Genomic DNA, 16069 nt, shown 5'->3' with positions numbered 1-16069 from the left:
TATTTATTTTTGAGGTGGAGGGGAGGGGCAGAGGGTAGGATAGAATCTCACGCAGGCTCCATGCTGTCAGTTGAGCCTGGAACCTGCTTCAGATTCTGTGCCTCCCTCTCTCCCTGCCCCTTCCCTGCTCACACAGTCTCTCTCTCCCTCAAAATAAACATTAAAAAATTTTTAATAAAAAAAAAAAATTCATGGTATCCAGTATCCCCAGTATGTCTGGTGTATAACATAAATAAGTTCTCAGACTACAGATACATTGATAGGAGCTGCTTTCTCTTTGGTGGTCCATACTAGAGAAGTAAATAGAGTGCCTGATCAGAGCCCAATGAGTTAACTCCTTTTACCAGACCTAGCAGTTTCAAACATCCCAAGATTCACACAGGAGGAATAATAAACTTTCTACAAGAATTGAGATGTCCTATGGTTCCACGCTTTCCAAGACTGCTTACTACATTGAACTGTATTTAGAATTTGGTTTCAAGGATTGTCTCCTATTCTCCAACAGGTTGGGCTCTTTACTCCCGACTACCTTTGATTGTACATGGTCAGAGCCGACTCAGCCTCTTTTCTCTTGCAACATTCCGGTTCCTGACAACTAGGTAGTCTGGCTTCTGACTGAGCTGAAGGGGCGGGGTGAGAATCACTCACTCATAGTCGCTTCAATCCTGGGCCCAAACTGGCCTCAAACTCTCAACAATGCCTATGTGTTTCAATGGTGTCTCTTGGGGCAACAAATACCTAAGTCACTCTTCCTCCTCACAGGGGTATTTGAAGCACTGACAAACTTTCTCCCACAGGATTGAGTGCTCAGACATTCCTTCACCCTCAAAGTCTTCTTTGGAGGTTGGTTCTCAAGTTTCTCTCTGTTCCTCAGACTGGGTTTCCACAATTGAACATAATGCCACGTGGTGGAACCATAAGACTACAGTGGCTTTTCTGGACACTATTCTACTACTAACACATCCTAAATGATCTCACTGGCAACCACTTCTGGTTCATACTGAGTTTAAGCTTAACTTACATGTATCTTAGTTTTTTCTTCTTAGTTTTGACCATATCATTTCAGTCTATTCAGGTTGGATAAAATCTTAGTTATCTTACCAAATGTATGTATTGATTGATTAATTGTCCTAGTTTTGTGTTGTTTGAAAATCTGATAAATACACTTTCTTCATTTTCATCTATGCTCAATGTGTAGAATGAGACAGGGCTAAGGATAGAGGCCTGTGGACTAATACCAGTGCTCTCCTTCCAGGTGGGGGGACAGTCCTAACGCTCCTTTTTTGGCTAAGGCTGGTTCAATCACCTATCAAACTGTGTAACCAGGATTAAAGATTGTCAAATGTCCTGATGAAATCAATAGACCCAATTAGCATTTCCCTGATATATAAACCTTATCATGAGCTCAAATACAACTTGAGCAGAGTAAGCTTGAGAATGTCCTATAACTCCAGATTTCATTACTTATTCTGGCCAAACCAAGCTGGATGCCAAAGGTATCTAACCATACTGAATCAGAGTCCATGGTGAATCACAGTCCAGGTTATTTTGCTAGACACAGATGAAATTTACCTTCAGAAGAGTGGAACAGGAATTTGCTGACTCCCTCACAATCACGTGAGCACGTAAAACAACTCAGACTAGTTAGATGATGTGCCTGAAAGAACAAACTATGGACAACTACAGGTTGTGTTGCTGTAGAAAACAGAGTCCAATTCAACGTAATTTATTCCTGCATCGTAAACGCTGAGAAATGTGAAAGCGTCACACCAACAAGAAAGTGCTGTATCAATTTCAGGTAATACGTCCTAAGGTAAAATAAGGCACTAAACTAATGGCTTCCATGACTTGGCAATAAAAGTTAACAAAGCCAACGACTTCTTGTTTAATTCTTTTCCAACGCTACAGACACAGTTCTGCTTTCACCTTCATTACACTTTCATATGGTTTCAGCAGGGGATATACTTCCTCTTCCAAGAATCTCTGCACCTGCCAAAAAGAAAAGCAAATGTAAGACAAAAGAAAATGTAAAGATGGAAGTTTTGCTAACGCTTTTTTCAAAGTCAGTTTATATCACTGAGACCGAATTTGATAAAGCTTTTACCCCACCACTGAGTATTTCTTCACTGCCTGTCAGAAATCTCTCCCTAGATAGAGGCAGCTCAACCCACCATGCCTACATGTTTCCCCACAAACGAGCCCAGCGTGTCCTTTCAGTTGGTCTCATCATCGTCCACCCAGTACCCAAGCTGAAATCATCACGGCTTCTTCTCTCATCTTCATTCAACCTGCCAAGGCTCTAACTTCCTGAAGAGCCCTCCAATCTCTCCCCTCACCTGCACCTACCACTGCCTTGGCTCAATGTCCTCATCATCTACTGCTTGGCCCCCTGCAGCAGCTTCCTTACTGGTCTCCAACCTCCAGTTTAAGTCTCTCAAATCCAAAACAAACTTGGAGTCTGTCTCCAACTTTAAATCCTGTAATTACTTCTGGGTACTTGCTACTCCAGCAACAATCAAATGATTGTAGCTTCTCTCCCATGTTGGATGTCTATCTACTTGCCAACTCCTACTTTTCCCTAAGATTCAGCTCAGATGTCAAGTCTTCCAAGAGTCTTTCCCAACCTCTCCTATTCTCCTTTGTGATCCCTAAAAAGAATATGCTTCCCTCAACTCCTACAGGTACTGCTTGGTATTACAATGACCTTTTTATAAGCTTTTACCACTAAGTTTTGAGCTCCCTGAAGATGAGAATTATCTTTAAAGCCCCAGAATGAAGCACAGTACCTGAATACAAACTGAGCACCCAGTTGGCACTCGTAAATGTTTTTGAATTAGCTCTTGCAGTCTCCAAAAGACCAAGGGGAAAAATGATAAACATTTACTGAATACCTACCACGCGTCAAGCACTGTGCTAGGCCTTTTAATTCACATTACCACCGCCTCATGAGATGTATATATTTTTTTAAAGTTTATTTAATTATTTTGAGAGAGAAAGAGAGAGAACATGTGTGTGTGCAAGCGGGGAAGGGGCAGAGGAAGGAGAGAATCCCAAGCAGGCTCCATGCTGTCAGCCCAATGCAGGGACCTACTACGTTAACCATGAAATCATGACCTGAGGTGGACACTCAACCGAATGAGCCACTCAGGCACCCTGAGATGCATATTATCCTGTCAGCCAATGAAAGCCAGAAGTCAGGAATGAACCTGACTGATCTGAGGGTAAAACCCAATCTTTGTCCATTATACCACATGCTCCAAACCAAAAGAGAATTCAGAGAAATCCACAGGGGGAAATAAGGCAGTTCAATACAACCAAACCTTCACATTTTAGCCTGCTCTGAATTCTTTCTGCCTAGCCTCATTTTTATCAGACTTCTTATTTTATAAGAAACATTAAAGACTGTATTCCAGGTTCTGTGGCCCAGCAGTGTAAAAAGAGGGCATTTGGGGAAACTTCTAGTGCCACAGAAGTGTTCTGGTGCTTACCTGTTGAGAGGCACGACCTGTAAAAGAAGAAGGATCCAGCAGACGGTCCAACTGGGAATGAATGGGACTGAAGTAGGCATCAGCCTGGATTCGCTCTATGAGGTCATTGTCACCTCCTTCCTGTTTGACCACAGCAGCTGCCTGCTGGGAAAGCACTCTAATTTTCTCATGGCAATCCTAGGAAGACAGTGGGGGTATTGTTGATTCACTTACTAACAGGACATCTGATCATCATAACCATCATCCAATACCACAACTATGCTGTCTATCTATGGCTGGTACACAAAGCCCACCCACCCACTCCCCACCCAGGCTGAGGAAGTTCCCCTCACAGTCTAATTCCATCAAGATCTCAACCCTCCGAACATAACCTCGGATGAACCTGAAGTAAATGCCCATCTTGTGCTGGCTTTTTTTTTTTTTTTTTTTTTTTTTTGTTTTTTTATTTTGAGAGAGAGAGAGAGAGCAAGCAAGGGAGGGGCGCAGAGAGAGAGGGGACAGAGGATCCGAAGCAGGCTCTGTGCTGACAGCAGTGAGCCCGATGCGGGATTTGAACTCATGAACTGTGAGATCATGACTTGAGTCAAAATCAGATGCTTAACTGACTGAGCCGCCCAAGTGACTCTTGTGCTGGCTCCTCTAACAGCTCGTGAACCACGTGCTCTGTCGTACCCACTTCCCATCATTTCCTATTACAAATTCAGACCTTATTCCTTTGCTAAGAGTGGACCTTTCCTACAAGTGATAAAGTGATTCACTTTTAACAAACCAAGTTCACCGTAATCACCCTCCAGAGATGAGCCTGCTCTATGGCAGAATATGGTCACTGTTCTGTACCAATACCACAACTGAGGGCAGATGACAGAAATGCTTTCATTCTTAAGGGAGGAGAGGAGGACTAAAGGTGCCCTTTCAATTTATCCAGGAGCATAAGGGGTTAACAAACCTGGCGGTTACCCCCAGCTTTCACCATGGCCATGATGATGTTCTCTGTGGCCATGAAAGGCAACTCTTGCCGAATGCGCCGTTCAATTACCTAGAAGAATGAACGAAGGGCTAAGATGCCTCACAGTTACAAAGTCATACACACAGTAAGAGATCAACTGTGACCAGCAAAATACAGAGAAGGACATGAACTACCATATCTATGAAGACAGAGGGTAGAATGGATCGTTTCAATCTGCATTTCAGTTTTCTGTCTAATTTAAAGTATTATTTTCATTTAAAGAAGGAAAAGCAATTTAAATACACTTTTAAAAGTTGCTTCATTGGGAAGATTTATAAAACCTCAACTTTGTTAAATTTCAGTGCCCCACCTCAAGAGCCAAGTATATAATGGGAACGAACCATCTGCCTCAGGTACCTAAAAACAGGCAAAAGAAACAGTCTACTCTGCCAGTCACACACAGCTGATGATTCATGAAGCTCATGAACAGTTGAAGCCAATTCAAAGTATTTCCTTTTCTCTTTTTTATAAACGTTGTCTATGGATTCCAGAGTTAGTTCTCTAGAGCCACGTCACAACCTGGAGAATGAGCTCTGGTCAGGAACAACTCCTACTGGACTAGAATGCAGATCACCAAACATACTTACTCCAGAGCAGAAGATTATACTCACCCTCCCACATTCCAACCCCCACCCCAATATTTTGCTTTTTAATTGAGGCTTACTTTGGGGTACACCACCAATCCTTCAGAAATGTTCTGCAGCGTATTCAATATAGTATCTGCGGTGAGAAATGCCTCGGCCAAACAGATACGTCTAGAAAACAAATAGCCGTTCAGTTATCTCTTTAAGCAAATATCAATTTCAGTGAAATATAGGGTGTGTCCCAAGAAGCTGCCGTACTGACTTCTCATGCTACGTGTACTACTTGGACAACTTCCTTTAATCTCATGACTTTGGCTCTACCCCCAGTATCCTGATGACTCTCAAATCCATCACCCCTTGTCCAGACCACCTGCCTAAAAGCCAGCTCACATACCAAACTGGAGAAGCTCTACCCGGTTGGTCTGTAGGTACCTCAAACCCAAAACTGGATCCAGTCACTTCACCATTGACTCCTGCTTACCATCTCAAACCTACTCTTCTTCTCCCTGTGGCTCCCATCTTCAGTAAATGGCACTTGTACCCCATCACCGATCTTAACACTCACTCCTATCAGCCACCAAGGCCGGCCAATCTGCCACTGATTTTATACCCATATGCTTCTTCTCTAATCACATGAGCACCGTGCCAGTATGGACTTCAATTTTTAAAAATAGCCTCCTAACTTGTCCTGACCAGATCCATATCCCCTTAAAACTGGTTCTCCCAATTGTTGCAGGGTGTTTTAGCAGGCACATATGATTAGGTCACACCCTGCTGAAAAATATTTAATGGCTGACTTCTGAATGGGTTCACATGTCTTATTTTCATAAATGCCCTATTCCCTGGATTACACACAGATCCCAGAGAACTAGCTTAACTATATATCCTTTTCCACTCAAATTCTAATACAATGCAAGCAAACCAGAATAACGTGACTCTGCTTTAAATAAGTATATATACAGGGGTGCCTGGCTGGCTCAGTTGGTGGAGCACATGACTCTTGGATCTCAGGGTTATAAGTCTGAGCCCCATGTTGGGTATAGAGATTATTTAAAAATAAAATCTTTAGGGACACCTGGGTGGCTCAGTCGATTAAGCATCTGACTTCGGCTCAGGGCACAATCTCATGGTTCATGGGTTCAGGCCCCACATCAGCTCTTTGCTGTCAGTCCAGAGGCTGCTTTGGATCCTCTGTCTGCCCCTCCCCTGCTCACACTCTCCCTATCTCTCAAAAATAAATACACATAAAGAAATTTTTTTAATAAATAAAAATTTTAAGTAAGCAGAAAACCACGTGCATGTTGGTACCCTATTCACAGCTACAAATTACTTCTGACCCATCTCATACCGAACCACCATATAATTGTGGCAAGACGTCACAGCTGACGTAACTACCTCCAGCACAGTAACTAAACTTTTCAGGGCCTACAGAGACCATCATATACTAGCTGTGATCCATAATCATGTTTTACCTCATTGCCTGTCACACAGACTTTACTCCCCCCGTGCTACCTACTAGTAACTCCCTCTTCTTTCTCCTGCCTTTATGCTTGTATAGATGCTTCCAATCCTGTCTTAAAGGTCTTTTAAAAATGCCTAGATTTCTTGAGTCTTAAAGCATTACCTCCTCTGTAAAGCCTTTCCTGACCCCCACACCTAGACTTCCCCTTAGCTCACACAGAGCGTATCTCATACACACTCTGTTCCTACACTCATCATACTGTTCTTTGTATGCTCTTGCCTCCCTGCTAGACTCCATGCTCTGTGGGGACAAGGAGGAAATGCACAGATGCTCAAAACATCCCTCTGCTTCCAGGCTCCTCTTCTGGTCCTCCCCACAACTCACTGTACACGGCACCCCCTTTTACTGACCGATTGGCACTATCATCCAGCGTGCGCTCGAACCACTGCACAGATGCCGTCTGCAGCGGGTCGACGATGAGGGTCATGAGGTGACGGGCAAGGCTACAGCAGCGCTCGGAGCGCATAGGGTTCCGCTTGTATGGCATCGCACTTGAGCCTGCCACGTACAAGGACGAGAAGCAAAGGCAGAGAGACTTCAGAGGACAATGAGTGCCCAGGCACGCTGCTGGGCGAGCTGTCAACACCTGCCCACGGGCCCCCTGGCATTTCTGTGGTGCTCCCAGGTCTCCACACAACACTCACCAATCTGCTGTTTTTCAAAGGGTTCCTCCATCTCCTTGAGGTTTGCCAGGAGTCGTATGTCGGTACAAATCTGGGGGGAAAGGGCCACAACGATGTGCAGAACTCTGGGAGTAGGGGCTAGGCTGATGGAGGTGAGCTCACCTCCCCAACAGATCCTGGAGAGTATCTCATTCAGACTTCTCCAGGCTCCTGAAGAGCAGGGATAACAAGTAAAGGAGCATGGAAACACTTCTGTGAAACATGGCTGCAGACAGCACGGAAAGACGACGCCAGATGAACTTTAATGAGAACGCAGAATCCAGTCTTGTCCTTTAAGACACCTTAAGAGGCTTCACCCACAGGCCCCAGATGGTGAAAAATGAAGTCTGACATCTCTTGAGAGATGCGACTGAACAAAACTCTGAGGCCAATTCCTTCTGTTTGTGCAAAGCTCTCATCCCAGCCCCACAAACTGCTGCCACCACTCACCTTGTGCACGGATGCCCCCAAGCTAGCCAGCACAGACAGCACCTCAATATCCACTTTTCGTGTATAGGTCTGCCCTGTGATGATGAAAGCCCTAGAAATAAATTGAAAAGAGCCGTACGTAAAAATATTTCAAAATGCGACTATGTCAAACAAATGAGCAAAAACCGACCCTGAGCAAAAGCTTGGGTCTCACTGGTATACTGAGTCACACGGAGCCCAGATGACCTCACTGATAATCTGCTCCTGGAACAAATTGTTCTTCCACCCTTTTTACTAACACCCATGCCCCAGAAGGAAGGATGGTCCTGTGCACCCGTGTCCTCACAGCCCGATGGAAATGCCTGCAAGAAGGAGCCATGGTGGAGCCTGGCAGCCCTCAAGGGAAATGGTCAGATTTAGATGAATCCATCGGAGACCTCAACATGGGTAAGACTATTTCCTTCTTCCTTATAGATTATCAGAAAACAGAATCTAGACTATACAAAAATAAAACCCAGGAGGTAAAAGGAAATGGGTAGGGACGTCTGAGTGGCTCAGTTGGTTAAGCGTCCGACTTTGGCTCAGGTCATGATTTCACAGTTCGTGAGTTCCAGCCCTGCGTCAGACTCTGTGCTGACAGCTCGGAGCCTGGGGTCTCTTCAGATTCTGTGTCTCCTTCCCTCTGTGCCCTTCCCCTGCACGTGCTCTGTCTCTCAAAAATAAAACAAACATTTAAAAAAAAAAGAAAAAAGAAAAAAGGAAACGGGTAGAAGAACAAAGGAAGAAAAAGGGTCAAATTTAGAGGTACACTGAACACGGGCCTTCCATCACTTAACAGGGAAGCCAACACCTTTCCCACTTACCTACCTTTTAAATCCTGCCTTTTCCGTCACTATCTTGTCAAGCTGCTCTACCTTGGAAGAAAAAGACATCCTTATAGAAATCCAGGTGTGACCAGTATGAGAATATCTCAATGTCCTGCCCTGATTTCGATCCTTGGTGCCCCTTTCGATCCAAAGACTCCACTCATCCCAGGATCCATCTCTCCGCCCATCCTAGAAGTCAGCTTTGTCCTTGGTGCCCGCACCACTGAGCTTCCATGTCCCCTTGCTGCTCTCAGAATACCTTCTGGTCATCTCCCTCGAAGAGCTGCAGGAAGCTGGCCTGAGTGCCTGTGGTGCCTTTCACTCCCCGGAAGCGCAGGTCATCTCGGACACGCTTCAAATTCTGGAGGTCCATGCAAAGATCCTGAATCCAGAGACAGCAACGTTTCCCAACTGTGGTCAGCTGAGCAGGCCTGAAAATGACCCAAAGAGGACACACACAAGTCTCAAACCAAGGACTTACTTCATAAAAGCTTCACTCCCTCTTCAAACAATTACTGCTACCCCTGGAAAGAGGAAGAATTCAGGTAAGAGACAGAGAGGCCTGTCTCTTACCAGAGTGAAGAAGTACGAGCAAGTGAGCAATAGTTATGATTCAATGTCATTTACAAATATTCAATGATTATGAAACTAAGATCTCCTAACATAGCTCTTTCTTTATCATCAAGAGGCAATATATGGGCAGGGACAACGCCTGTTTTGTTTGTCCCCAGGCTTTGGCAAGTCAAATATACTCATGTAACAAACATTTGCCAAATAGCTAATGTGTTCTTGGTTTTGAAAATACCATGAACAAGGAGCACCTGGCTGGCTCAGTCAGTTGGGCAGCCAGCCGACTCTTGATCTCGGCCCAGGTCAAGACCTCATGGTGGTGGAATCGAGCCCCACACTGGGCTCTGCACTGAGCATGGTGCCTGCTTGGGATTCTCCCTCTCCCACTCATGCTCTGTCTCTCAAAATAAACAAACATAAAAACAACAACAACAAACAAAACAGACAAGGTTCCTGTCCAATGGAGCTCGCGTTGTAGTGGAAACAAGTAAACAAAGTGACCGTTGATTTTATCAGAAATATGAAAAAATAAAATGATGAGGACACTGGAGAATGCCACTCTAGACTGGCGGTAAAGGAAGGCCTTTATGAGGAGACAAGGTTTGATAAGGAAGCAGCCATGCTGTGGACAACAACCCTAAAACATACATAACCCAAGGACTCTTAACCTAACAGCTAATGGCTTTGCTCCCCGTCCAAAGTCTAAATCAATTTATTGCCGGTCTGTTTCTGAACATAAAGCATAATAATGAGAACAAACTGCAATGATGTTGGAGTTTTTTGTTGTTTTTTTTTAATATTTATAATATTTATTTTTGAAAAAGAGAGACAGAGTGCAAGCAGGGAGGGGCAGAGAGAGAGGGAGACATAGAATCTGAAGCAGGCTCCAGGCTCTGAGCTGTCAGCACAGAACCCAACGTGGGGCTCGAACTCACAAACCGTGAGATCATGACCTGAGCCAAAGTTGGACACTTAACCGACTGAGCCACCCAGGCGCCCTGATGGGGAGTTCTAATAAATGACCTAGCTCATTCCAAATGGATTCTCTCTCCTATCAGGCTAACAGTATGAACCGTGGGCAAACATGAAGGCACATCATGAGACGATATATCCCCAAATTAATTTCATGGTAGTTTTCTAGCTAACCCTTGCTAACAGATTACTGGTACAAGCAAAGAAATGAACGGATGGACTTGCATGGATCTGTTCACAGCAACACTGTACACAACAGCCACAAAGTGGAGACAACCCAAATGTCTATCAAACTAAAGAATGGACAAACAAAACTTGGTATATCCACCATTTTGGCTATAAAAAGAAATGAACGTGCTACACGCCACAATATGGATGAACACTGAAAACACTAAGTGAATGAAGCCAGTCATAACAAGATAAATATTTTATGACTGCATTTAAATAAAATGTCCAGAGTAGTGCCTGGCTGGCTCAGTCAGTTAAGTGTCCGACTTCAACTCAGGTCATGATCTCCTGTCATGGTTCAAGGATTCGAGTCCTGCATGAGGTTCTCTGCTGTAAGTGCGGAGCCCGCTTCGGATCTCTGTCTCCCTGTCTCTCTGCCCCTTGCCACCCCCTCCTCTAGCTCTCAAAAAAGAAACACTAAAAAAACATTTTAAATAAAATATCCAGAAGAGACAAATCCATAGACAGAAAATAGATCAGTGATGGCAAGGGGCTAGGTAAGGGGGGAATGGCAATAACTAAATGGGTATGGGTTTTCTGAAGGGTGATGGAAATATTCTGAAATTATATACTGGTGACTGTAAATAAATCTGTAAGTATACTAAAAATCTGTAAATATACTAAAAACCACTAAGTGTACACTTTTTTTTTTTAACGTTTATTTATTTTTGAGACAGAGAGACAGAGCATGAACAGGGGAGGGGCAGAGAGAGAGGGAGACACAGAATCTGAGGCAGGCTCCAGGCTCTGAGCTGTCAGCACAGAGCCCGATGCGGGGCTCGAACTCACGGACTGCGAGATCACGGCCTGAGCCGAAGTTGGCCGCTTAACCGACTGAGCCACCCAGGCGCCCCACTAAGTGTACACTTAAAAAGGGTGAGTTTTATGGTATGTGAACTGTATCTCAATAAAGCTGCTTTTTTTTTTAAGTAGGCACTATACCCAACGTGGGCCTTGAACTCACAACCCTGAGACCAAGAGTCACATGCTCTACCAACTGAGCCAGCCAGGTGCCCCAAAGCTGCTTCCCTTTGACTGCAGGAACTGACCCACACTGATGTGATCTCATGCACCAATACCATTTTCTGAGTGCTTAATGCCTGCTAACCGTGGCAGCAGATACCTCTCTCATCATGCTACCCCCAGATGAATACTGGGAGGCCCACAACTCTCCAGTGCTCACAGGAGAGGGAGAGGAGTCGTGACTCAGGTAATGCTAGGGAGCCAGCACGAGGCAACATTTGTCATGGCCAGCCCCAACACACCTTGCACTGACTCCTCATGAACAATTTCTTCAGGTTTCTGCGACAAGTGCAGGCCCTAACTTTAAGGAAGATTAGACTCAACAGATTTTCCTCAATGTTAGGAGACAGTGTCTTCGTCGCCATAGCAATATCCCACCAAGATGTAAGGCAGATGCTAACACACCACTACTCAAATATCATCACTTGAAACCTGCTACTAGCATTCCAAAAATGACATTATCTGCTTTGAAAAGATTTTATTTGGTAATTATAAAAATACTTGAACATTTTACACATCAAAAATACAAAATAGGGAAAAATTTAATTATCCGATTACCTCATAAACCAGAGTAATTAATATTTACATCTTGGTGTAATTTCTTCCAATCTTTGTACAATTCATATGCTGTCTTTATCCCAAAACAGTAACCTACGCACATTTCCACAATAGGAGTCTTATAAGCAGCATTTTAACGGCTACATGTTATTCAAGCCTATGAATATACTATATCTCATTTAATTCTTCTCTTATTGTGGACAGCTAGATTGTTCCCGGTGCTTACTATCATAACCAATATTTTAACAAAGATCTTTGCACGTAAGACTTTTTGCATAATTTAGATTACTTACTTCAGTAGGAGTCTCAAAAACAGAATTACTAAATCAATGAGCATGAATACTTTCAAATGCTCTTGATCCGTATTTCCCAATGTTCCCCAAATGAACTCTTACCAGTATAGCTTTTAAGGTAGGGACCAGGTTCATTCCTCATAAGCATCCTAAGTTATTTGCTTAAACTATTTTTTTTAAGTGTTTCTCCATTTTTGAGAAAGAGACAGAGACAGAACCGTGGAGTAAGGCCAGAAAGAGAGGGAGACACAGAATCTGAAGCAGGCTCCAGGCTGTCAGCACAGAGCCCAACATGGGGCTTGAACTCATGAACCACGAGATCATGACCTGAGCTGAAGTTGGACGCTTAACTGACTGAGCCACCCAGGCACCCCTTAAACTATGTTTTGAGTTTCTTCACCTCCAGCTTCCGTGGAGAAGGGAAACTGAAGGAAGAAATGAAAGCCAAACGCATACCAACAAGCCCAAATCCCGAGACGTAATCACATCACTTACTGGAAATGTGTGAAACCTAAGGTAGGAAGGCTGGCTCGTTCCTTAGCAAAGTCAGCAAGCCGAGAGATCACTCTGGCAAGCTGTAAGAAAGACCATGTGATAGAAACAGGGTGAGTTCAGGGTAAGCTCGTTATATAATCAGGAACTAAACTTTCAGACAATTTAATATAAAATTAGATCTCCAGCCTGTGGAAGGCAGAGACATTATCTTTTTATCTTTGTATCCCAAAATGCCTTGAAGATTTAAGAGCAACCAATGTTTGATAAGTGAGTTGACTATCTAAAAAGTCATGAACTTATTCTGCACAATTTTAAGACCGTTAACATGCTCATGCAGGGGAAACAGGACAAAATCATGAATCTGACCCAATGTCAACAACATGCTGCTGGTTAACTGCCTTTATTAAAAGACTATGTTTTGTTTTTTAAAGGTATTTATTTATTTTGAGAGACAGCACATGAGCACAGGCAGTGGAAGGGCAGAGACAGAGAGAATCCCAAACAGGCTCCACACTGTCAGCACAGAGCCCAACGTGAGGCTCGATCTCATCAACTCTGAGATCATGACCTGAGTTGAAACCAAGAGCCGGACACTTAACCGATTGAGCCACCCAAGAGCCCCAAAAGGCTAGATTTTAAAAAGGATTCACTTAGAGCATTTTAACTCAAAAAGACAATTCGTTCTACAGATGAGATATAGGATCATTCACCTGACTAAAGAATAATCTATTTATATTCACATTGCATTGATTTATTCGTAAGTGGTGCCCATCTCCTATCATGGGGAATCCAGGGCTGGCAGGAAACTGCCAATTCCTTACCTTTGGCAAAAGCAGGTCAAATGCATTTCTGAGAATAATCAGGTCCTGGAAAGGAAAATGCAGTGGTCTCACATTAAACAGCTTTGCCCAAACAATATTATTACACAATACTTTTTGGCCATCACCACTGGGTTTCTCAGCTAGCCACCTACCTCACTATTAGCAACCCTCTGTGCAATTCAGAAGATGCTAACAGAAGTTGTTCTTTTCAGATTACTATTTTAAAAGCACATCAACCTAGAGAGCAGTACTTTTGGGATCTCTAAGGAACAAAACCTTTATACTCCTAAAGGCCAATTTATGTGGTAACTAAAATGACGGGAAAACAGTTATGGGCAAACCTTCATCCTGAATATTGTGAAGATGTCCAGGTCAACAAGCTTTCTATCTTTCCAAAAGGAGTGCCTGAGTATCTGAGAAGCTTCCATGGGGCACATTCCATTAGCCTTCTGTCCTTTTTCCACATCTACCATTGCTAACAACAACAAAAAAGACATGAACCAGAACATCAAGGTTTAGGAAATTTAAAGCTGTTCTTGAGGAAAATAAGAGATGTGTTTCAGGCAACTCCAATACAAATTGCTGAGCCCAACTTATACAATACAGTGGGTATTCAAAAAAAAGTGTATTCCCCCATGAGAAAGGATTGTTCTTCTTCTATTATGTGAGTAATACACATACAGATGCCTTTTATTAGGTACCACTTGAGACTGAAAGCATTTGGGGCAACTTAAAAATTAGTGGCTTCTTTCTGAATTGGAAGTGTATCTGGAATCAAACTTCTGGTCCCATGGGCGCAGCATGATTAAGAGGACAGCTTTGGAGGCATCCTCCCTGGGCTTGATTCTTATCTAGCTGTGTGACATTAGGCAAGTTCTTCAACTTCTCTGTAAGTATCCTCATCTGTAGAGACAGGGATCATAAAGCTAGATCCCAAAGACTACATATTCTGATTCCATTTCTATGACATTACCAGAAAAGGCAAAACTACAGAGAAAGAAAGCAGATCAACGGTTGTTTGGGTTGGAAAGCAGGAGTGGGAAGTGACTGCACACGGGTACGAGAACTTTTTAGAGTGAGGGATGTGTTGTAAAACTGGAGCATAGTGAAGGTTGAACTGCATAAATTTACTAAAACTCATTGAACCACACATTTAAAATGGGTAAATTTATGGCATGTAAACTGCACCTCAAAAAGCTGTTTAAAAATGGAGATAAAAGGAGACCTTTTTCACGGTTCTTGTGAAGAATACAAGAAGTCATACACACAAAGTGCTCAGAATAGTGCCAAGCACTTGGTAAATTCTTAGGAAAATTATTACTTTTCATGGAAGATATTACTTTTTTATGTTTGAGGATAAGCTGCTTCTGCTAATTAAGTTTCACGTAAGAATCATAATGTAATTCTTTCTTTTCAGACGTTACAGCAAAGAGTTATAAAGGACTTCGGAAAGAAAATTACCTTGCCGCTAAAACGCTAAGACCTTGGCTTATGCCCAAACAGCCAATGCAGAAACAGTATCTGCAGGTCTTATTTTATGGAGGTCATGAGAGGCTTACAGTTTAGATTGGAAGGATAACAAAAGCAGAAAATTCCTCAGTGTTAAGATACCCCTAAAACTAAAGATTTATGGAGTCACTTCCTATAACTAGACAAAAATCAAATAAAATTTATAAATCCATTATGAAGACCGAGTCCTAAGTGGAAACAAAACACAGGTTCCTACTGTATTATCTCCAACATAGCAGGAGGTGGCTCCAAGGTGAATTATAGCAGCAGCTTTTGGGCAGCAGTGGCCAAACGTGTGCACGTGAGCCATCACATCATGTCGTAACTGTTTCTCTTCCTCAGCTGCCATCTTGAAGTCGATGTTGTCCAGGTTTGATTTCATCTCCTGGATTTGTTCATCTGTGATAGGCAAACCCAACATCTGCAGAACAGGCAAAACAAAATACCTCAAGCGTCACAATGACTTGAAGTGACACCGAGAAATACATTGGTTCATGTTAGCATTTATGTCCCACCTCCCAATTCTTTTTTTTTTAATTTTTTTTTTTAATTTTTTTTTTCAACGTTTTTTATTTATTTTTGGGACAGAGAGAGACAGAGCATGAACTGGGGAGGGGCAGAGAGAGAGGGAGACACAGAATCGGAAACAGGCTCCAGGCTCCGAGCCATCAGCCCAGAGCCTGACGCGGGGCTCGAACTCACGGACCGCGAGATCGTGACCTGGCTGAAGTCGGACGCTTAACCGACTGCGCCACCCAGGCGCCCCTTAATTTTGTTTTTTTAATGTTTGTATTTATTTTTGAGACATAGAGAGACAGAGCATTGAGCGGGTAAGGGGCAGAGAGAGAGGGAGACAGAATCTGAAGTAGGCTCCAGGTTCCGAGCCGTCAGCACAGAACCTGACGCAGGGCTCGAACTCTCAACCACGAGATCATGACCTAAGCTGAAGTCAGATGCTCATCCGACTGAGGCACCCAGGCGCCCACCTCCCAATTCTTTTTTTTTTTTTTTCAACGTTTTTTTAAATTTATTTTTGGGACAGA

The 16069-nt window shown here is 43.3% G+C and overlaps 1 protein-coding gene across 2 annotated transcripts in view; it reads right to left on the bottom strand.

Moving 5' to 3' along the window:
* Positions 1 to 1687: 1687 nt before the first annotated feature.
* The window catches only part of ADSL (adenylosuccinate lyase), an 18365-nt gene continuing 3983 nt past the window's right edge, over positions 1688 to 16069 (bottom strand). For both annotated transcript variants that reach the window (XM_049627565.1, XM_049627566.1), the window contains 12 exons: positions 15244 to 15447; positions 13518 to 13562; positions 12697 to 12776; positions 8817 to 8988; positions 8559 to 8605; positions 7713 to 7803; positions 7245 to 7314; positions 6951 to 7098; positions 5159 to 5249; positions 4435 to 4524; positions 3489 to 3665; positions 1688 to 1989 (listed from right to left, as the gene is read on the bottom strand). In XM_049627565.1, coding sequence (XP_049483522.1) covers positions 1903 to 1989; positions 3489 to 3665; positions 4435 to 4524; positions 5159 to 5249; positions 6951 to 7098; positions 7245 to 7314; positions 7713 to 7803; positions 8559 to 8605; positions 8817 to 8988; positions 12697 to 12776; positions 13518 to 13562; positions 15244 to 15447 — 1302 coding nt within the window. In that variant the 3' untranslated portion in view covers positions 1688 to 1902. The remainder of the gene's footprint in view (positions 1990 to 3488; positions 3666 to 4434; positions 4525 to 5158; positions 5250 to 6950; positions 7099 to 7244; positions 7315 to 7712; positions 7804 to 8558; positions 8606 to 8816; positions 8989 to 12696; positions 12777 to 13517; positions 13563 to 15243; positions 15448 to 16069) is intronic.

This window comes from Panthera uncia, chromosome B4 (assembly GCF_023721935.1).
Source record: "Panthera uncia isolate 11264 chromosome B4, Puncia_PCG_1.0, whole genome shotgun sequence".
Taxonomy (NCBI): Eukaryota; Metazoa; Chordata; class Mammalia; order Carnivora; family Felidae; genus Panthera; species Panthera uncia.
Note: the sequence above shows the minus strand (reverse complement) of the source record. Positions and strands in the feature narration are given on the sequence as shown.